Consider the following 23,833-nt stretch of genomic DNA (forward strand, 5'->3'; position numbering starts at 1 on the left):
CTATGGCTTGCATGCACCAATGTCACGATTGTGTCGCATTGTAAAATCGAGACAAGATCTGGACTTTTTTGGTGTAAGTCTTTTTAGGTTTAAACGATCACTAAGATAGACCAGATCTTGTCTTGAGGTATTAATTATTATTTAATTTTTTGTCCTAGCTTTAATATTATTTATTTGTATTTTATTTCAATTGTGCCTTATGTATTATAAGGATATGTGTTCACCATTTTTTGAATGGACTAAGTTTGCTAATTAATAAATTAAGTTCTCATACAACAACAACCAAAAATATTTAATTAAAAATGAATTTAATAAATGAGATAGTAATATGAGATACTGCCATTTATGGTCTGAAACTTTTGTAGTTGTCAATAGTATTTTTGTTTCTCCACCATTGCCATATTTAACTCATTTCAGACCAATGGTGAAGATTGCTTTCTTTTTTTTAGCACGCCTTATATATATTAATGAATAAATAACTAAATAACATAATACACTAAATTATACAATTTGCTTCTTTTAGGCAGCAAAGTGTCTCGCAAGCCTCCGAGAGCGCCCCTGTCCCCCATGTCAGACTCGCCCCTCTACCACATGACCAGCGACCACAGTAAGACCGAGGCCAGCATGAAGGATAAGAAGCAGCCCTGCGCGCGAGTCAGGTCAGCTTCCACAGGCAGAGACAAGAGATCGGAACTGCAGGCACGTTACTGGGGATTGCTGTTTGGAAACTTACAGCGAGCGGTAAGCGAATTGTCATCTTTATTTATTAATAATAATTCATTTCCAAAATAAATAATTCAATAGTGCCACTATTTCACAAATTGAACAACACTTCCTCTTATTAGTAGTCATGTTTATAATTCAAGGGTTAGTTTTTAACCGATCTTATCTAGAACTGATCTGACATAACCCACTTGTATGCATTGCCCGGTGTAATCATAAAACACTAAAAAATCTAAAAAAACATAATAAACAACCTCGAAACAAGCATGTCATTGATAAACTACAAAATAAGTTTTAAATTATAATGAAGAACCATTCCACGGATTTTGTCTATGCTTTTCAGCGTTGAATAGTTTATTAAATGCAATTTTAAACATATATGTTCAATATTTGTTGTTTTCTAGATTGGCGAAATTTATAACACAGTAGAAGCACACGAGAATATGTCGGAGTGTCAAGAAGTTATTCTTGTACTGGAGAATTATACTCGAGACTTTAAATCTCTATGCGAGTGGTTTCGCCTCAAATGGGATTACGACAACACTCCATCTCCCCAAAGACCTCTTAGCCTCGCCTGGGAAGTTAGAAAGACTAGTCCGGCTAAACCGGAACTCAGGAAAGCGAGATCTTGCAAAAGTTCTCCCTCTGTTTCTGGTAAAAATAGCCCTTGTTTCTCTGGCAAAAATAGTCCATGTTCATCTACTGGAAAAAGCAGTCCGAATCTCACAATGCATAAGATATCCCCTAGCAGCTCGGGAAAAATCAGTCCTCGTATTATGGCAGCATGTTTGAGTCCAAAGCAAAAAGGCGACTCGAGCAATACGTTCTTCAGCAAAGTTGAAAAGATTATAGAAGGGCAGGTCGTGAAGAATGTCGATAAAAAGATTGCCGAAGATATTTTGAAAAGAGTCATCGACGCTTCTCTTATAGATGCTGCAGTTGATCAAGTAGCAGAAAATAAAATAGAATCATTAATGGAAAGTACTGAAAATGGAGTAGATGGTAGTAATAAATCTACTGCGGGTGCGAGCAAGAATTTGCCTCTCCCCGGGACACCGGAGAAGTTGCCAAAAGTTGAGATCGGCACTGCCACAGAGTTTCCGTCTCTCCCTGCACCGCGTAAGGCAATAGTTATTAAGAAGAATCCAGCTAAGAGTGCCGTCAATGAATGTACTGAGCACGTTCAACTTAATAAAGTTAGTGATAAAGTTAAGACTGTGATAAAAAAAAGTACTGATGTTAAGAAACCAGCAATACCCCCGCATGTCAAACATACCACTGATATTTTAGATGCTTTAGAGAATGAACATTTAAATGTTGCCAAAAATATAAAAATAACAGAAAATACAATTGTCCAAGTGAACCACGTTGCAGAATCGATTCCAGATTCTGTTCACCAGATGAATGCTAAAAATAATGAAATTACAAATTCTGTAAATAACCAATGTAAAAAATCTGATGAAACAGATGTGAAGGGCAATACAAACAATATACCATCTTCTGTAGTAGTTCATGATAAAGCTATTACTCCCACCGAAACTGTTTGTGTTGTGGTAGATGATTCTTCAACCGTTCAGAGTACCGCTAAACCCGCCCTGCAAAGTGATAAAAAAGATAAAATTGATCAAACAAGTACTCAACCATCAAAACCAGCATACTCGCAAGCTGCTTCAAAACCGAAAAATCCCATTGCTGTCTCCTCAACTGGAAAGAATAATTCGATTGAACCTAAATCAAATAGTCTTATCAATTCCAACTCTGCCAATAATGTCCCTGCTAAAAATACACCCACGCAAAATAAACCCCAAATGAAAATTCCAGTCAATAATACCATGACCAGGAGCAAGACAATAGCAGATATCAAACAGGGTACTTGCAGGAAGATGGATCCTAAAAATGTAAATAGGCCTAGTGCTAAACAGATTAATCGTAATGTGGGTAGTTACCCTTTTAATTTAACTGTCGGCAGGGGAAAATTATTCGAAGGAAATAATACTAGTCGAATCAATAATAATCTTAGTAAAGGAGACGGAATCAAATCTAAAGTGGTGACCAGTTTTCGACCAAACAGTTTACCGTTAAAAAAGGATACTGCCATCGCAAAGAATTCCGAAAAGAATGATGCACCGGCTGTATTGAACAATGGACCGACGAATGAAGTCCAAACGCATTTCAAATATTTGCAACCGTCATTTCCTTGCTCGGATGCCATGTATAGTTCTTCCGAGACTATTGTCAATTCGAGACACGAGTTATCGCACGTAGAATCTAATGAAAGTATCCGAACTCTTTGTCCCGATAATGATTATGATATTTGCGAAACATTTGCCGGATCTGTGGAAGTTTTAAATATCATGGATTGTAACGGCGAAGTATCAAATGACAGGTGCGGAAACGACGGTTGGCTCACTGTGAAATCTAAGAGACTGAGTAAAAATAGCCAGTCCAAGAAATCCAGCTCCCATTGGGCGAACCGGTACCACCAACCTTCGGCAACGGCTAGTCTTCCCACTCTCAACATCATCGAATCTCCCAAGGATGGTAAATCCAAATTCGATGACTTTGTAAAACTTGAAATATCGGTTGAAAATAATTCCTCGAACAAGAATTCCAGCGACAAAAAGAAAACTGAAAATGTAAAATCAAAAAAAGAAAAGAAAGCCGAACCAAAAAGGAAAACGGAGGTCGCAGCAACTTCCAGTATACTGCGGCAAAAATCAGATATAACAGGATTGAAGTCTAAAAAAGCCAAGGACTTGAAATATACTTCTAAATGCTTTTCTCCAGAGGAATTGAAACTATTAGATTCACAATATAAATACAACTCGAAAGAAGACATATTCGACGATTGCGATTATTTGCCGAGATCGAAAAAATTCAAGAACAAATACACAAAGATGCATTTTTCTTCGGAGGATTTGAGCGAGTGCAAAATCCTTTCTGAAAAAGAGACCGTTACTAATGTTGCCCTAAAAAATATCTTCAAATTACCGGATCAAGCGGACGGTAATAAGGTCAAATCTACGGTACACCTTTCCCTCGAGAGTTTGAACAGCGACAGTACATCTAATTCTCTCGAGCACATTACGAATGAAAAATTAACATCTAGCGAAATAAGCATCGACACAGATTCGCTCAAGCAAAATTCCTTACACAAAAGTTCAGAAGTTTATGATGGGGACAATGACGAAGCTAAAGACACGATCTCCGATAATTTGGACACAGAGGCTAATGAAATTGAAATGATGACAAATCAGATAGAGGAGAATGAAAGGAAAATGGATCTCGCTCTGGATTGGCAGTCAGAAGAGGACCAAAGAAAACTATCTGAAGAAGAGGAACTTCTGAATCAACAGATTCAAGAATTGCAACAGGGGTCAGACTTTGATATGGACACTGAAACTGATGATACCGAGGTATGATTGTCTAAAGTTATTAAATTTTATATCTTTATCAGCTGTCCAGTTTGTAATCAAACATATTATTTGAGCTAATGACCAAGTTTTTAGTGTATATTTTATTGTATGGCAATGTGGTGATTCATTGTAATTTATGAAAGTAAAGAAGACGAGTGAGACTTGGATCCACAATTTTGGAATAATCAGTCATGCCACATTGTGAAATTAAAATGATTTCAATTTGTTGCAATAGGGAGGCAAAATATTTTTGAGAAGGGAAATATTAGGGCTGTAAATGGTAAATTTAATGTGAATTCAGTTTTAATATTTTATTGCTTTTATTTATTTGGCGGACACTCAGGTAAAAACCTTGCAAAATAAAATCGAGTGGAGATTTGTTGGCCTCGTGGTGTACTGGTTAGTGCGCTTGCCTGCCATTAAATAAAAAAAAAATTGTAAACAAAATTGATTCAATAAAAGTTAGTTCAAAATTGGCCTTAGAGGGTCAGTTGCATAATTTTTTTTAGGTAAACGCTAATTATTCTTACATTCTCGTACAAATCGGCAAATTGCATGAATTATTGTAACTTATTTAAAATTATTTTTTGTGGCATTTTTGTGCGTAATGTAAAAAAATATTATTGATGTAAGTAGTGAAAAAAACATTATCTTTTACCTCTTCAGTCCAAAACACGTTGTTGGTAAAAGAGGGTTATAGCCTACGCGAAACTGAAGTAATTATATGATAGGAGGAAATATTGTGTATAAAAAACAGTCTGCAACGAAAGTGTCACAATACAATTTTCGACATCTTTACTTCAAACTATCGAGTACGGTCCAATCGAAAGTGAAATATTCAAAAAAATAAGAAAGTTGTAATGTGTGACCGTATGAGTGGACCCTAAAAGAAAAATGTGTCAGAATCATCAATCAACCATCACACTCATGTCTCCAATCACAAAACTCCCACTATCAGACAACGAACAATTTACATATAAGTAATTGATTTTTCACTGTACATTTTGTCAAAAAAACAAAAAACCGTTTTTCTCTTTCCCAGACCGACGGTGAAATACTCTGTGAAGAAGACGAAGATGCCGTCGAGGACAGCGCTAAGTACCCCGCCGGGCAGGACAGGGGTGCCACCGACAGCGTATCCGGCAACGGCCAGGACAACATGTCGTTGGAAGACCGCTACGAGCCGATCCTGTCCAGCATGAGCTGGGTGGAACGGATGGACGTGTTGGCGGCACTCGAGTCTCTGGTCTCCAGGGATCCAGGTATGAAATAACAAGAAATTAACTGTTTTTTTTGTATATTTTCCAGGCCAGCCATCATGTAAAAACTTACTTAAATATGTCACTTATCACTAGCTTATAGCTAATTATTATAACATCTTTATGTTTTATTTTTCAATAACGATTCTGATATTTGCAATCCGAATGAACGAAGTTCTACCATATCATTATATAAAGATAACTTCCCTTTATAATCGGGGCCCTTTAAAAGCGCCCCTTTAAATAAATATTATTTTCCAATTTACAGGGTATGCCATCCACATTATGTATTTATTTATTTATTTAATAAACGCCCAGAGGGCTCTTAAAAGTACATAAAATATTATAGAAAATAACAAAAATAAAATCATATCATTTACATTTAACATGTGATTCATTCTAAAAAAAAAAGAAAAAGGAAATAATGTAAAGATAGATGAATTGAGAAACACATTAAAAAAGGGAGAATTGAGGGGATGGCCATTCGGTGGATAGGATAGCTAATTTGATAGCAGTAGGAGTGGTGTGGAGCAAGTCCAACAGCTCAGCATAATTATTAGCGGTTCTGTGGACGCGTGCCAGGAGAAAATGGTGGGTAAAGTTTCTCCTATTGTACTCACACTGGAACATGTGTCGGAGTCTGTTGGTCCTTGTGGGTACACCAGGGACAGTAATTTTGGGCAATCTATTAGGGTGCATATCACTTAGTGCATTAGAGTGAGGTCAGCAATTGTCCTTCTGGTGGGGAGCAGTGGTAACCTCAACTCAGACATCAAAGTTTGGTAGCAAATTAAATTTTCATTTATGTATGGACGAAACGCACATGATATTTAATAATTTTACATTTTTTGTTGCTTAGGTCGAGCCCAACAGTTACATGCTAAATTATCCCATAGTATGAGACGCAGAGGGAGTCTTCAAGAAACACTAAAACGGTAATTTTTGACACCTTTGAATTATTTACATGATTTGTAATGTAATGATGTAGACAGTCAAAGTTGGTTATTACGAGGAAGACGGGACCGACTGAATTTGCTTGTTATAAGCATTACTCGTTGAACCAGAGAAAGGTTTTTTAAATCCAATCTCCATTGCATATTCTCACTATTGAAAATAATAATAAAGGCTTACAAAAATACCAGTTTCTAAATTTCAAATTTAGATAAATAACCATTTGTATTTGTTCACAATGTTGACAATGTGATAAGAATAGAGAAAGCTTTTTACACACTTCAACATATTTCGTGCCGCGTTCCATTTTACAAATAATCACCACTTTTTTGCAAGTTGAAACACTTCTGTTGGTAGTCATGTTTACAATTCAAGGCTAAGGTTTTAACTTATCTGACATCACCCACTTGTAATGTTCATTATGCATTGAACTGTGATACTTATTACAGGGCAAATCAAATAAAACTAGAATAAAAAACAATAAATTAACCAAGCATTTAGATTCAAGTTTACCAATATATTTTCTATTCTTAGATTTTCACGGCCGTTTAGATGCTCTAGAGCAATGAGTTTTTCTGGGTTATTATGCCCTATGTCGTTTGCACTATTCCGAAATTTTGGATCGCATTACAGCGTCCAAGATTAAACATGAAATAAAAAAAATAAAATTATGTTCTTATTTTTCAGATATCAAGCCAAGCAGGCAAGAGCAGAACAGCATAGGAACGCTTTGCAGAGAGAAAGATCTACAAAATTACACCAGCTTTTGGCCAGAGTTGAAGATGTTAAGGTATTCATCTATTTTTATTATTTTAAGCTGTATAAACAGTAAAAACTGAGAAATCCTTGCAAGAAAAGCAGAGTCTCGTACCAAATAAATAAAATTTAAAACAATGTTTTTAAGAAGAATGAGGAACTTCAGCTCTACGAGAAGTTGGATACAAACAATGTTTTCTTGGAAGTGGTAAAAATTAGACCGTTAAATTGTACACCTAAGTTTCTTGAAATGTAAGAAAAAATAATAAAATATAATTTAATAAAATTGAATTTCGAACGACATCACTAGTTCATATAAATCAACCAATGAGCTGTGAAAGATATCCGGTTTATTTATCGTCAACGGACCAAACGGCAGAATTGAACGATAATAAGAGGATGAGAATCTCTGACGTCGCATGCGGAGTAATTTCAAAAATACAAAACTTTAAAAAAGCGCTGATAATGCAATATATATAAATTTTTTTTTTTTTTTTTTTGGCTTAGTTCAAAACAAATAAATAATCTGCTTTACTTACTCATTTAAAATTAATAATAGTTTTTTTTTTAATGTCTATATCACAGGTAAATGTATTGACTAAAGAATGCAAACGCAGAATAATTTGAACTACGCATAGTCTCTACATATGTAGTCTATATATTTGCAAACGCTAAAATGGTGTGTAAAAAATAAAAAATTACTGTTAATTAACGACGCATGCGTTTTATGGATGGACTCGCTAGCTAGGTTACGTAACATTTTTCATGTAACTTTATTTTATCTTTTTTTTTCACTTTATATTCCAGGCTGCAAAGGTCCAACTTATCGAAGAGAAGAGATTGAGGATGGAGCAGAGATTACAGAGAGCTGCCGAAAATAGAGATCAGCGCTTGAAGGTAACACATCATTTATGGTCTCTCATTTTGAAAATTAAAACAAAATGTACAACTATTAATATTAATAGTAACAGTAAAACCTCCTGTTTTACATTTTTCAAGGGAGCAACAAAAATTAGTGCAAAACTGAGGAAAACTCTAAAGTGAGGATATGAAAATGTATGGAAAAAATTAAATTTCATAAAAATACAATTATTGTACTAGACTATACTAAATATACTACAGAAAAATTGTAAGAACTGTCATAATTGGGGATTATTCATATTTACCAATGATTTCATTAAAAATGCTTAGTATTTTTTCAAGCAATACTACAATGTTTTATTTTTTATTGAATTAAAAAAAAACATATTCAAATAATTTTATGCAGGCACTTAACCTTAAAAACACGAAAATTTGAATTTGCATAACTTTTTTTCGTATGGTACCACAGAATTTCAACTGTCATTTACATTGCGGCAAAACTGCTTCACACTTTTGTGATAACTGTTTGAACTATCTTCTTTTGACATTATGTTTACAACTTCAAATAATATTTCTATGGGAAAATTTTTAAACTTTCTTCATCATAATTGATGATGATAATGTAAAGACTTTATTTTTCCTAAACATGTGTCAACTGCATGTCGTTATTTAGTAAAATGTCAAAATTAGACACTTAAGCAAAATGGTCAATTACACTGCACTTACTTTGAATTTAGTTTGAGACAATAATTTAAATATTTTTTTATTTACCTCTATTTTATTCTCCATTTACGCGGCGACGCGTGGCCCGTTGTCTATTGACAGATCGAATGAGTCTTGAAAAATTTTCAGCGTAAAACCGGGATTATGAAAAATGTAAAAAACGATAATTGGGGGGAATATTTGAATAAGAATTTATTGAAAAAAATGGGAGCTAAATATTTCGGTGTAAAAAGCAGAAAACATAAAATCGAGGAATGTAAAAACAAGGTTTTACTGTACTTTGTATTAAATTTTATTATTATTATTATTTTATTTTTAGTAAATAAAAAAAATTTTGGCATGGTATGTCAAAAGTGTAACACGAATGTAAAATTTGACATATTAGTGACAGCGGCGCCATCTTTTGTATGGATCTGAGTATGGATGAGAGCCATCTATGGTACAAATATAGAGCTTCTACCTCCGCTGATAAGGAAGAAAACATTAACATATCAAACCTCCTTCCATATCAAGGCAGCCGATTTGCCCCTACTATTGCTTGTTTATTTTAATGAGTTGTAATTATTTTATTGTTTGGTCCCCCAGGATATTGTACGGAAAGCGCACGATGAAGATGAAAAGCTGAGAGAAATCGCTTTCATTAAACAATTAGAGGCCGCCAATAAAAGGCATGATTTCTTGGTCCTCTGCAGGGAACAAACATCACGACTTATAGAAGTCAGGGCGGATAGAATGAGGCGATTGGTAAGTTTTTTTTACTAGTTTTACCATATGTACATAATCGAAATGTTTTACCTACTCAAAGAATAATAAACGGTGATTTCATGAGTAAAAATCAAAGGGGGAATTTGAAGAATGCTACGTTTTGTGTTTACCCACAAGATTGCAGAAAATATTTTTACAATGCATTGCAACCTCTTTTTACACGGCGAATACGAATCACAGTACTGTGTAAAAAATTATACTTTTAAAATAACAAAGCTGGATAGGTTTCCTCGTATACAAATCAATTTGGAATTCCAAAAAAATTAAATTGTTAATTATTTAGTGTACTTTAATTTTTTTCTTAAAAAGAAATTGCATGAATATTTTTTATTTTTTTATTTATAAATTTATTGCAAAAAAATAATATACATACTTAATAACAGGGAATCTATATAAAACCAATTAATGTAAAATGAAAACGGAGTGTTCTCTGTTTATGATAGTCTCCATCTAACAAGATGGAGATTTTCTATCTTTAGAGCATAAGTAGTCCTTTACTAATAAAACAATAACATAAAAAAGAAAAACTAAAACGACTTAATTATAAATGCCTAGCTAATCAAATGTAAGAAATTAAAAATCGTTATTATACAAATATAAAGTATATATACGTGCCAAGAATACATGTAACTTAAACATAAATAATATGGTATAATATATAATAAAACAAATATAAAGCAATGAAATACATAAGAACATAGTTTTTCTGTCACTCTCTCACATATGCCTCCCTGAAATTGTGCAAAAAAGACAACTGCACGTCGGACTGATTATGCCTAATTAAAATCTAGGTTTCGTTGTTTGGTTTTTCGCACCCCGAAACTGAACCAATTTTGTTTTTTTTTTTTGAGAAAGTTTCGGAATGAAATTTTCTCTGTCGGTACCTTTTTAGTTTTTCAAAATTATTTTTAATTTTTGTATACCGTACGTCCGAAGACGGCTGATAAAACTGGACGCTTTTTTGGGTCTTTGGATGGTTCTAGCTCCCATGAAAAACAATTTATCAAAAAAGCAAAACGTATGAAAACATATGTGATTTGAAAAAATTAATTTGTTGACTATTTATTGTACCTTAATTTTTTTTATGAAATTCAACATATGGGTAGGCAGAGAGGATGGACCGCCACACACATCTATCCCGACATGCATTCTTCCACATTCATACATCTTGTCATACATGCCCTTCGGTTGTGTCTGCTTTTGACATGACCAGACTTAAGATTTTAGAAGTGAAAAATGGTACTGGTAGAGGAAGGATGAAAGCTGAGTGAACGCGGTTGAAATGCGATCTCTTAGACGAATGTGTGGGAAATCAATGTATAACAGGGTTACGAATGATGAAATCAGGCAAAAGTGTAAATCTGAGTCAAGTATAATTGATATGATTAAGAAAGGGTTCCGAGATGGTTTGGTTGTGTAGAACGAATGGACAACGAAAGAATGGTAAAACAAGTATATATGGTGAAAATTAACGGTAACGTGAGACGAGGACGACCAAGGAAGACGTGGCATGATCAGATAAACCAAAATCTTAAGTCTGGTCATGTCAAAAGCAGACAGAACCGAAGAGCATGTGTAACGGACGGTTAAATATGAGAATAAAATGCAATAATATAGTTAGGGCCCCCGGTATCTGTAGGCTAAATGTTGGACCCACAATAAAGGATGAATATTCCACTTTCGGGTCTGACTTTAGCGATACCGGGGTACTATAGAGCAGGAATTTGTGTTACAGGCCCTAAAAAGGGCCTGAATCTAGACGTTTGACGCGTTATTGCCCTAACATGCATATTTGTATTTGTATAAAGACTAAGGACTGCCTTCAAAAGGCATTTTGTAATTGATGTGGCGCGTGCGGCGGCTCCCAGCGAAGTGACCGGGCCGAGCGCCGGCACCTCCCTATATGCACTTTGGGGGAGGCGCGCCGGCCGGGTATAGTGGGAGCGGTATTTCCCCCCCCACTCCCGTATTGGCCTAACGCCGGTTCGGACGCAGGTAGCGGGAGCCCGCAACACGCCCTATATAATGTGTACATTTACAACAATAAATATTGAGTTCGCCTCGAGACATCAAGTTAGTCTGATCGTTTCATTTCGTCACCCCGCCCGACCTCCCGCTCTACTACTGGATCTACACCTTGGACTTGACCATCGCTTCACCCCAGGACTACGAACCAGTATCTTCCACCGACCTACGCAGTGACACCGGACTTGAGAGGAATTTCGAGACTACATAACTTTCGGGATTTACGACCCCGAGAGCGACGACGGCAGCGAGACACGGCCAACACCTACCCCTTGCTACAGGATTGTGGAATACAGTCCAAACTGTTACTTGTACAGTACAGTTTCTGGTCCTTCGAGCCGGATTGTGATCTTCAGCTGCCATCTACTTTGAGTCTTCAGCCGAGACGAATCTACGATGCCCGCCTCACTACGCTCTGGAAAGAACGCCGAGGAGCAGCCCACCAAGCCCGTATCGGATGGAGATTCCGATTCGGAAGGTGACATCACTCTTCAGGAAGAAGCAACCCCCTCGCCGACTGCGACTGACGAGACGCTGCAGAACGAGAGATCTGAGAGGCGTCGGGAGAGAAGACACTACGAGAAGCAAATCAAGCAATTGATGTCGCTTTTGGGAACTACAAGCAAGCCAGCCGCTCAGCCAGACACCGCGCAACTCGGAGCGCGGACCGCTCTGGCCCAGGCGGAGAAGGAAGCTACATCGAGCGCGCCCCAGGACCGGGACGCGCTAGTCATTGATCCTGTCTACCCCAAGAGGAACGAGCCTTTCTCTGAGGAGGACAATCAAGAGGCGAGGCCGAAGGAAACGGCGCGCCGCAACACAGAGAGATGGGTCGAGGAGCACACCAACGCCGAACCAGCCGACCGTTTCACGCTGGCACTCGAGGCCTTGCTGGCAAAGCAAGGAGGGAATCGAGGACAAACCCAGGAAGAGGAAACACGCATCGGCGCCATGCTCGCTCGACAGGGGAACGCCAGGGAGCTACAGGACTTCAGCGGCAGCCCCGTGCATTGGCCGGCATTCTGCGACCAATTCTGGGAGTCTTCAGAGCTGTGCCAACTGACGGACCCGGAAAACCTTCTCAGGCTGAAGAAGGCACTCAAAGGGCCCTCCCGTGCGCTAGTGGAGGGACTACTAGTGGAATCAAAGGATGTTCATAAGATCATGAGCACCCTCGAGACGCACTACGACCGCCCGGACGTCATCATGAGCACGCAGTTGGACAAGCTGCGAAAATCACCGCGACTGACGGCAGAAAGCACCATGGACGATTTAGTGGAGTTCGCGATTGCCGTACGGAACATGTGCCTCACGTTGGAAAAGAGGCGCAAAGAACACCTGCATTCGGACGAACTGCTGAACGAGATGGTGCTTCGACTCCCGTTTTTCACGCGGCAACTCTGGGTGATGTCGCGGAAAGGAGCTAACAAGAAGGCAACACTTCGCGACTTCGTGGACTGGATCATGGTTTTCGCGGACAACGCCAAGGACGCCTGCGCCTTTGAAAAGACGAAGTTACCGGCGCGTGGAAAGGAAACAGTGTTCGCGGCGACGGAATCACGGCCAACAACAGAATCAAAGTGCGCGAAGTGCGGCCGTAGCGGTCATAAGTTAAGTGCATGTAACGAGTTTGCGAAGATGTCGTTATTGATGCGACGAGACTTTGTGCGAAATAGAAAATTGTGTTATCGGTGCCTGAGTGACGGACACCGAGCAAACCAGTGCCGAAGCACCGCTAAGTGCAACGTGGGTACGTGTACAGCGAACCATCACAAGTTATTACACAGCGAGCCGCGAGTGAATAGCGCGGACAGCGTTAGTGAAACCGCAATAGTGCCCGACGGGAATCAGTTCGTCGGGGTAATGAGCGGACCGAATAGTGACTCGAAAGTTTTATTAAAAGTGATCGAAGTGGAAATAAGCGGACCACGGGGTCGCGTAACAGTGAACGCGATGCTGGACGAAGGTTCCACTATCACGTTGATAGACAATGAAGTCGCGAACAAAGTGGGAGCCCGCGGACGCAGTGATGTGATCTCGATCCGCGGAATCGGTGGAAATAGTGCAACAATAGACACGCGCCGAGTGCAAGTGAACATAAAAGGAAATAGTGACATTTCATATCGCATCGGAGCGAACACAGTGCGAGAATTGAACCTTCCACAAGCGCCGTGTGCACGCAGTGGAACTGCGAACGGTTCGAGAATTGTCAAGCCACAAATGATCATCGGGCAAGACAACGCTGGCGTAATAGTGTCGCGGGAAGTGATAACGAACGGTGATGAAATCCGTTCAAGAACCTTGTTAGGCTGGGTGACTCACGGTAGAGTCAACGGCAGCGCACTGGCGCAAAACAACATTACGCTCGCGACTATGAGTAAATCAAAGTGCTCTACGGTAGTGAATCGCGAGTGTAGCGGGCTTGTAATGCCGCCCATAACCGCGGCAGTGAATCGCGCGCGTAATGGGCTAGTAATGCCACTCACAACCGCCGAAGTGAATAGCAAGTATAGCTCGCTAGTAATGCCGCTTACAATTGCGGAAGTGAATCGCGAGTGTAACGGGCCAGTAAGGCCGTTTGTAACCACCGAAGTAAATCACGAGTGCCGCGGACAGAACGAGCGTATCGTGTCGGAGCTACCCACAAGCCCGACTGACAGTGATAGGGCGCAGCAAACCAAGTGCTGCGTTAATTTAGCAAGTCTTGTAAAAAATAACTTCACAATCGACTCGTTGGGAGTAACGAGTGCCACGCGCGTTGACAGACAGATAACGCGCGCATACGCGATCATGCAAGCCACGACAAAACCTCTTCAGGATGGACATTGGGAGACTGGACTCTTGTGGAAAGACGGAGATACGTGGTTGCCCAACAATAGGCAACACGCTCTCAGCCGCCTGGAAGGAGTGGAAAGAAAATTAAGAAATAACAGAGAGCTTGCCGCCGCATATCATGAGAAAATGAACGGATACTTACAAAAGGGATATGCATCCGAGGTATGTGAAAGTGAATTAAATAACGTACCAAAGAGGTGGTACCTGCCACATTTTGCGGTCATTAATCCGAAGAAACCCGCCAAAATACGGGTAGTCTTCGACGCCGCAAGCAAGTATAGAGGCGTCTCTCTCAACGACAAGTTAATGGCCGGACCGGACCTATTATCATCGCTATTGGGAAATATGTTTCGATTCCGGGAGGGACATATAGCGCTTGCGGCGGACATAAGTGAAATGTTTTTACAAATAAAAATCACAAAACAAGATCAACTCGCTCAACTTTATCTCTGGCGAGATAATCCGGAGTCGATGCCGAAAACCTACAAGATGACGTCAATGACTTTTGGAGCCGCGTGCTCACCAAGTTCTGCGCAGTATGTGCGAAATACAGTGGCCGAACAGAGTCAGAACGAGTTCCCGGAGGCAGCGGCGGCATGCAAATCCAAATTTTATATGGATGATTATTTGGACGCCATGGACGATGCCGGCGCTGCTGAGAAAATGGTCCGGGAGGTATCCGAAGTCCTACGCCGAGGCGGGTTTACACTGACGAACTGGGCTAGCAACAAGAGTGAAGTGCTCAGCTCGGTGCCGCCTGAAGCGCGCGCCGCGCCGGCCATGCCGATATGCCTAACGGAAGCGCACGAGACGGCCGGTGCTACAAATGAATTCACAGGACGAGTCCTGGGAGTGACTTGGAGACCTGCCACAGATGAGTTTATTTATCAATTCGACGACCCACTCGGCCAGGGTAGCGACAGTTGGCCCACTAAAAGGGAGCTGTTGAGTGCAGTGATGCGAGTTTTTGACCCGGTCGGATTCCTGGGATGTCTCGTCATCCGCTCTAAGATGCTCCTACAGGATGTATGGAGGGCTCAAACCGGATGGGACGAAACGATAAGAGAAGATCATAAGACTAGATGGCAAAATTGGATCGCACAGTTAGAAAATTTAAATTGCGCCATCCCCAGATGCGCCATAGTAAGTCGGTGGAACCGCCGAGAACTACATCTATTCAGCGACGCCTCGGAAGTGGCGATCTGCGCAGTAGCTTACTACGTGGAGAACACGACCGAGGGCAAGAAGACCACCTTTATCAGCAGTAAATGCAAAGTGACGCCGTTAAAGGTGATGTCAATACCGCGCCTTGAGCTACAGGGCGCACTCATGGCGGCCAGACTGGCGGCCACCATCAGGAGAGAAACCCAGTGCGCCATAGAAAAGGTGGTGTACTGGACTGACTCCACAACGGTCCTGTGCTGGATCCGGTCGGAGCCGCGCGCCTACTCAACGTTCGTGGCCAATCGGCTAGGTGAGATAGACGAACTCACCGACGCCGCGGACTGGAAGTGGGTGCCGACAAAACTCAACCCCGCCGACATCGGTACGAGAGATGGCCGCCCGCTTGACCTGTCCCTCGAAGGAGTATGGTTCCAGGGGCCAGACTACCTCCGGCAAGGAGAAGAATCATGGCCTCGAGAAAAGAAGATGACGCCCACTCCGGACGATGCGATGCTGGAGAAGAAAGCAGAGCGAGTGGTACTGGCGATAACCACCAGCGAGGCGCTACCCGCGCCACAGCGATTCTCGTCGTGGAATCGCTTGATAAGGACAACGGCGTGGATACTGCGCTTCGTGAGAAAAAGCCGCCGAAGAGACGGCGCCCGCGAAGTTGGCGAACTGACGGCTGGGGAGCTAGAAAATGCTGAGCTCCATTGGGTCCGTCAGTCGCAAGCGGACGCTTTCGGCGGCGATATACCTACCCTGAGACGGGGGGAGCGACTCCCTACGCGGAGCCGCCTATACGGGCTGACGCCGCACATAGACGACAAGGGTGCCGTGCGAATGGGAACACGCTTGAGGAACACAGATACATCAGAAGGACTGAGGGCGCCTATAATATTGGATGGCGCCCATAGATATACCCGCCTGCTCCTGGAGGAGTACCACAGACGAGCCGGGCATCCGGGGACGGAGAGAGTGTTATGTGACGTGAGACGTAACTTCTACGTGCTCAAGTTACGAGGGACGCTGAGAAATATAAGTCACAGATGCTCCATCTGCCGAGTTCGGCGAGGACGAGCCGGCACACCGCAAATGGGCCAGATACCGGAGGCGCGAGTGGCCAGCTACCAACGACCATTCACCCACTGTGGGTTGGACTACTTTGGCCCCCTATATGTTACGATAGGGCGACGCCGGGAGAAGCGATACGGTGTCTTATTCACCTGTATGACGACCAGAGCCATACACCTCGAGTTAGCATCATCCCTGACAAGTGACGCGGCCATCCAAGCCATCAGACGGATGACCGCTAGAAGAGGCCAACCGAGGGTGATACATTCCGATAACGGAACAAATTTTCACGGCGCCGACAGAGAAATGCGAGAATCAATTGCCGATCTCCATAATGACGCCGCATTCCAAATAGAACTTGCAAATAAAGGCGTAGAATGGAAGTATATACCGCCATCCTCACCGCATATGGGTGGCGCGTGGGAGCGACTAGTGAGATCAGTTAAAACCTCCCTAGTCGCTATCCTCAAAGAACAATCTCCACGAGAGGAGACCCTGTTGACGGCGTTCGCCGAGGCCGAATTCTCGGTTAACAGCCGTCCCCTTAGCCATGTGGCGGTGGACCCCGCAGATGAAACCCCATTGACTCCGAACCACTTCCTAATTGGTTCGGCCGGGGCACGCACACATCTCGCCTTCTACCCCAAAGAAACGGAGAATATCTGCCTGAGAAAGCAGTGGCGGATAGCCCAGCAACTAGCCGACAAATTTTGGCGACGCTGGCTGGGCGAGTTTCTGCCTACACTAGCGCAGAGGAAAAAGTGGCTCGATAGATCGGAGCCATTGAAAGTCGGCGATCTTGTAGTGATCGCCGACCCGTCATCACCCCGCAACCAGTGGACAAGAGGGAGGATCATGGAGACACGACTGGCTGCCGATGGACAGGTGCGGACCGCACGAGTTCAGACGGCGGCCGGAGAATATGCCCGACCAGCGATCCGGCTCATCCCACTACTGCTAGAGGACCGTCCAGAGAAGAAGATGCCCCCGCAGCCGAACAGCGTGGCATCGGGGGGAGTGTAACGGACGGTTAAATATGAGAATAAAATGCAATAATATAGTTAGGGCCCCCGGTATCTGTAGGCTAAATGTTGGACCCACAATAAAGGATGAATATTCCACTTTCGGGTCTGACTTTAGCGATACCGGGGTACTATAGAGCAGGAATTTGTGTTACAGGCCCTAAAAAGGGCCTGAATCTAGACGTTTGACGCGTTATTGCCCTAACATGCATATTTGTATTTGTATAAAGACTAAGGACTGCCTTCAAAAGGCATTTTGTAATTGATGTGGCGCGTGCGGCGGCTCCCAGCGAAGTGACCGGGCCGAGCGCCGGCACCTCCCTATATGCACTTTGGGGGAGGCGCGCCGGCCGGGTATAGTGGGAGCGGTATTTCCCCCCCCACTCCCGTATTGGCCTAACGCCGGTTCGGACGCAGGTAGCGGGAGCCCGCAACACGCCCTATATAATGTGTACATTTACAACAATAAATATTGAGTTCGCCTCGAGACATCAAGTTAGTCTGATCGTTTCATTTCGTCACCCCGCCCGACCTCCCGCTCTACTACTGGATCTACACCTTGGACTTGACCATCGCTTCACCCCAGGACTACGAACCAGTATCTTCCACCGACCTACGCAGTGACACCGGACTTGAGAGGAATTTCGAGACTACATAACTTTCGGGATTTACGACCCCGAGAGCGACGACGGCAGCGAGACACGGCCAACACCTACCCCTTGCTACAGGATTGTGGAATACAGTCCAAACTGTTACTTGTACAGTACAGCATGTATAAAAAGATGTTAGAATGTGGAAGAAGCTAGGAATGTATGCCAGGATAGACGTGTGTGGCGGTCTATTCTCTCTGCCGACTCCTATGGGAAAATAGCATGAAGGTAGTAGTAATAGTAACCACTCTTTTGTCATCCATTCATTCTACATGACCAGGGCATTTTAGTGATCCTTTCTTAATCTTATCAATTAAACCTGTCTCAGATTTGCACTCTCGTCTGATTTCATCATTTGCAACCCTAATAAGAATAGTATTCATAATTATATTACTATTACACATTGTTTAATTAATGTTTAAATAATTTTTTAACCTTGTTTTGAAACTGTATTAAAAAAATGAGGTTCCAGTTTAGCCAATATTATGATTTTTTGTGGCAGGAGGAGAAGGCTGCTAAGGAGGCCGCCGTCGAAGAGAGACGGAAAGCTCTGGAAACGGAGAGGATTATGAAGCTGGACAAGATGAGAGAAAGCAGGAGGCAGAGAGAAGAGAGAGTGGGACGACAACAACTGCAAAAGGAGAAAGAGAGAGCTCAGTTAGCTGAAGAAAAGGTATAATTATAATTAATACGTATTTATGGTAAAAAGGCTATATGACGATGTGCCATAAAGTAAATTTTGCAAGGGAGTCTATTAATTATTTTTTTTATGAATCAATGCCAAAGCAATAATAAGATATGGTATAAAGTCGTGGGGACATTCGACTAAAACTAATATTAAAATGATCCAGGGTCTACAGTATTCTATAGTTAAGCGAATTGTACCTGCAGAGATTTACGAACAAAGAAGTAATAATGATCTCCTGTACAAAACAATCAAAACTCTGCCTGTTCGAGGACTACTGTGGCTTTGCATCATTTTGGAACAATTTAATAGTAATACATTCAAGTTTCCTCTCAAACATAACCATAATACACGCTTCACGTCTAATGATGGCTTGGTAGTACCAAAAGTATGTAATAAATATGGAAATAGAACTCTCAAATATTTAGTACCTAGAATTTCTAATTTATTACCAAAAGAACTTAAATTTAACTCACATTGTAACAAGAGCAAAATAAGAGAGTGGCTACTCGATCAATAGTTTATATATGAATAGTAGCTTAGGTGTAAATATTTTAATTTTTCATATATTTTCTTGTATTTAAAAAATAAATTTATATGTTATTATTTGTATAAACATGTTTATTCTGATCTTTCCGGCTGTTAATTTTTATATGTTATTCATTGTTTTTATAAATGTAAATAATATTATTAAGTCAGTATAAATATAATCTTCACCAACAAGCTACAAAAAGTGGCTTGGTGGGATTTTAGTTTTAGTAAAAATATAACAAGTGAAATTTTTTTTAAATTGTAAAAATGTATAATTATGCTATTAAATAAAAAAAATAAAAAAAAAAGGTTCAAATCCCATGTGCATCCAGCTCAACATATTTCCCAGAACTGACAAATAAATTTATATATAGCTAGAATTGATTCAGTGCGGTGCCGCCGGCCGCGTCAATACAATTTTCTATGGAGACAGGCGACTAGCGTTTAAAAATATTCCCAAAGTATGATTGAATCACAGTGAAAATTCAATTACTTTATAGTGGTTTTAATGCAGTGAGAGTATTTGACTTATTTTATCTGGGATCATGAAAGTTTTTTTGATAAAATATTTTAGTAAAAAGCATGATAGAAAAGGTATTTTTTTATGTTTTTACGTAAATTCCTACATTTATTTCTCATGGTATTTTAAAAATTTACTTAGATATTTACCTAACTATTACATTGCAAATTTTATTTGTTCAAAAAAAATTGCTGGTATGAAGGGATATAATATATTATGACACAATTAATATTAGATAAAATAACATCCATATCACTCGTCACATGAGCTGTAAGAACAGTTTTTTTAAGCTGTTTTTTAAGTATGTATGTGTTTTGTATATCTTTTAAATAAATTACAACAGAGATGAAGAACATTTAAGATAAGGTAATATAGAAGTCTAGGCATCTACAGGGCTTATGACCTGTCAATGGCTGGTTTAAGTGGCCACTTTACACACTGTGTAACATTCACCATTCTGCCCATATTCGAATATCTCTATATTCCTTTAATTCTTTCATCTGTTGATGTTTGTGAAGTTAAAGAGCTGAAACCTTTATTTATGCGGGTGAGATTCATCTAATTGAATTATTTCACCTACATACTAGGCAACGCCTGAAAATCTTATTTTTTCAATTTCTATACTTCTTCATGGACCAGGTGGATTTATCAACAATATTTTCTATATCACCTTCTCTTAAATGTTCTTCGTCTCTGTTGTAATATGTTAATATAAACAGCTCCCTAGGGAGTTGAATCCAGTCCTTGTCTACAAAAATTTGGACAAACTCAAAATATTGTTGATATCTTTTAAGTCATTAGAAAGTGAATTGTAGAACTTTATTGCTGTATATATGAAACTGTGTTTTTGCTGTTAGTCCTAGGTTCTTCGTTAGTTAACTATTTGACACTTTTGAATTTCTTGGATGTATATTGTAGTTAAAATCTGATTTTATGTTTGTTTTGAATTTTATTATTTTTCATCTTAAATATCACCTTTTTGTGTTAATTAATTAATCTAATCTGAGCATTTTTGTTATTTAAATAAAAATATAGTTCTAGTATATTTATAAAAATTTAATTTTATTTTGAGTGCTTCATTAATTGTTCTTTCAATTAATTCTTGCATTTGTTTACTACACTGCGACCATATAATTAATCCATAAACAAAGTGTGGAAGTATAAAAACATTGTATACCATTAATTTTGTCCTTTTATCGAAGACTTCTGTTCTTCTGTTAACTGTAAACTTAAAACAAGTATTCACAAAAAGTCAAATTTTCTGTGGTAAATACGTTGATTTTTATGAATGTCGTAAAAGAGGGTTTTTGATGTAAACACCAAAATTTACATCTGATATCCATATGTGTTGGGCTCATATGACGCAGCTTAAAATTCTGAAAAAAGTGGTATATTCAATAGCTATTCTATATTATCAGTTACTTAAACTTTTTACCATTGATATGTATAAATGTATGTTTTTACTCTTTATTTGAAGTATTTATTTCTTCTTAATACATACATCATTTTTATTTTATCACATGGCATCGCATGCCGTGTATATTAATAAAATAAAAAATTGAATTTCCACAGGCTCGAGGAAGGTCGGAACGCCTGTCTGCCCTTCTGGCCGCCCAGGCCGCGACCGCTCAGGCCCTCAGGAGGAGGATCTCGCTGAAGCAACGTGAGACCGCGCGGCGGCACCAGCAGACCATATCCCTCATCCGGCAACGCGCCCTGGAGCTATCATCACAGCGCCCGGAATCCGTGCTGCAAGAGAACCATGTTAATAGGAATATGAAGGTGAGATGCTGACTATTGATTTATTTATTTCATTCAATTTTACATACAGTAAAACCTCGTTGTTACATTTCTCAATTTTATGTTTTCCCAATTATTACACTGTTATGTTAAATGTTAAGATCCCATTTTTTTCTATACATTCCCATTCAAATATCCCCCCCAATTGACGTTTTTGTGTTTTTTATAACCCCGGTCGATTGGTCAGAAGACGTCGAGCCGCGTGCCGCCGCGTGAATGGAGAATAAAATCGAGGCAAATAAAAAAAAGTGTAAATTATTGTCTCAAACTAAATTCAATTGACAGCAGTGCAGTGTAATTGTAATTGACCTTTTTTTCAAGTGTCTAATTTTGACATTTTACTAAATTGTAACATACAGTTGACGCATGTTTAGGAAGAATAAAATCTTTACATCAATAAATTACGATGCAGAAAGTTCTAAAATTTATCAATAGAAATATTATTTGAAGTTATGAACATAATGTGAAAAAAAGATATTTAAACAGTCATCATAAAAGTGTGAAACATTTTTGCCAAGTGTAATTGACAGTTGAAATTCTGTGTTACCATACTAAAAAAAGTGATACCATTTAAATAAAATTTCCCAATATTTAGGGGAAGAACTATTGTATGACTTTATTCTTCCTAAACATGCGTTAACTGCATGTCCCTTTTTAGTAAAATGGCAAAATAAGACACTTAAACAAAATGGTCAATTACACTGCACCTATTATGAATTGAGTTTGAGACAATAATTTACACATTTTTTATTCACCTCGATTTTATTCTCCAATCAAACGACGGCGCGCGGCTCGTCTTTTTACAGATCGAATGAGTTATGAAAAAAATTCGACGTAAAACTGGGGTTACGAAAAACGTAAAAAACATTAATTGGGGGGAAAATTTAATGAGAATGTGTGGAAAAAAATGGGACCTATATTTTTCAGTGTAAAAAGCAGGAAAACGTTAAATCGAGCTTTGTAAAAACGAGGTTTATTTTATTTGTTTAGTACCTGTATTTATTATAAGAAATTGTATTTACCATTGTTAGAATGGACTGCATAAGTCCATCAACAAATAAATAAATATTGTATCAACAGAAGTGAGTATAGTTACATCCTTAATTTATAAACCATAAAAAATACAAATTCGTACACATGCTTCTGTTTTAATGTTTCCAAATATGTATTTAAAAATTTCTTATGAATAATATAATATGATATGTATAAATAAATTTAAGTGATAATTTTACACCATTCGGCCTATGTTGAAATTTCTATATTTATTTGATTCCATGGAAATCAACAAATGTAAGGATCCAAAAAATAATATTTCGTTTTTTTAAATAATGTATTATATTTTTTTGCAGTCTATTGGAGATTCAGCATCCCGTAAAACAATTCAAGATTCATTTAGGAAAAACGACCCTTCAAACAGAGATTCAATAACACCGCAAAGGGATTCCAATTCTGATGAAACTAATTGTAACAATATTGGAGAAGGTATGTTATATGATACATTATATATCTTGTGTTGAATGCCTTTCGTGTCAAATGAATATGTGTTTATACTCGGAGTGTGACGCATGCTGACTAATCAAGTTGTTCCAAAGTAGAGCCCTAACTGATAATTTATTTACAGATTCATACATCAATGATACTGAAATAGTGTGTCTCTGGCGGTATACATCTTTATGTAGTAGCAATTTGATCAAAGAATTTCGCAAAGTTTGAATAAAATTAATATTAGTTTCACTTGATAACCCCCAGGAAGTTATAGCGTATCGCATAATTGATTCAGAGAGAGAGATAAATAAACAATTCATATAATAATAAACAATAATAAATTATCAAGATATGCTGCGATTGGTGTACCAATGCAGTGCCCTATGCACCATTAGGTGCGGAAAGCGAATGATGATTAATTAAAATAAATTAAGAGTTTGAAAGATTTTTAATTTTTTTAAGGTAACGAAGATATCAGGATTTCATCATCTTCCAGAGAAAAGCACAAAACACAGAAGAAAAAGCTTAAAAAAATCAAGCAAAGGATGTCCACCAAGTATGTATAGTATAATTCAACAATATTAAGTA

At 39.4% G+C, this 23,833-nt stretch overlaps 1 protein-coding gene across 2 annotated transcripts in view; it reads left to right on the forward strand.

Moving 5' to 3' along the window:
- LOC148275389 (uncharacterized) overlaps positions 1-23,833 on the forward strand; it is a 57,662-nt gene that overhangs the window by 7,684 nt on the left and 26,145 nt on the right. For both annotated transcript variants that reach the window (XM_088235776.1, XM_088235777.1), the window contains 11 exons: positions 524-741; positions 1,128-4,139; positions 5,182-5,401; positions 6,258-6,333; positions 7,037-7,139; positions 7,913-8,002; positions 9,275-9,433; positions 18,727-18,897; positions 21,533-21,742; positions 23,110-23,242; positions 23,708-23,801. In XM_088235776.1, the coding sequence (XP_088091902.1) occupies positions 524-741; positions 1,128-4,139; positions 5,182-5,401; positions 6,258-6,333; positions 7,037-7,139; positions 7,913-8,002; positions 9,275-9,433; positions 18,727-18,897; positions 21,533-21,742; positions 23,110-23,242; positions 23,708-23,801 (4,486 nt within the window). The remainder of the gene's footprint in view (positions 1-523; positions 742-1,127; positions 4,140-5,181; positions 5,402-6,257; positions 6,334-7,036; positions 7,140-7,912; positions 8,003-9,274; positions 9,434-18,726; positions 18,898-21,532; positions 21,743-23,109; positions 23,243-23,707; positions 23,802-23,833) is intronic.

The sequence above is a fragment of the Micrasema longulum genome, unplaced genomic scaffold (assembly GCF_059751315.1).
Source record: "Micrasema longulum isolate JH-2025_06_02 unplaced genomic scaffold, ASM5975131v1 h1tg001434l, whole genome shotgun sequence".
In the NCBI taxonomy this organism is placed as follows: Eukaryota; Metazoa; Arthropoda; class Insecta; order Trichoptera; family Brachycentridae; genus Micrasema; species Micrasema longulum.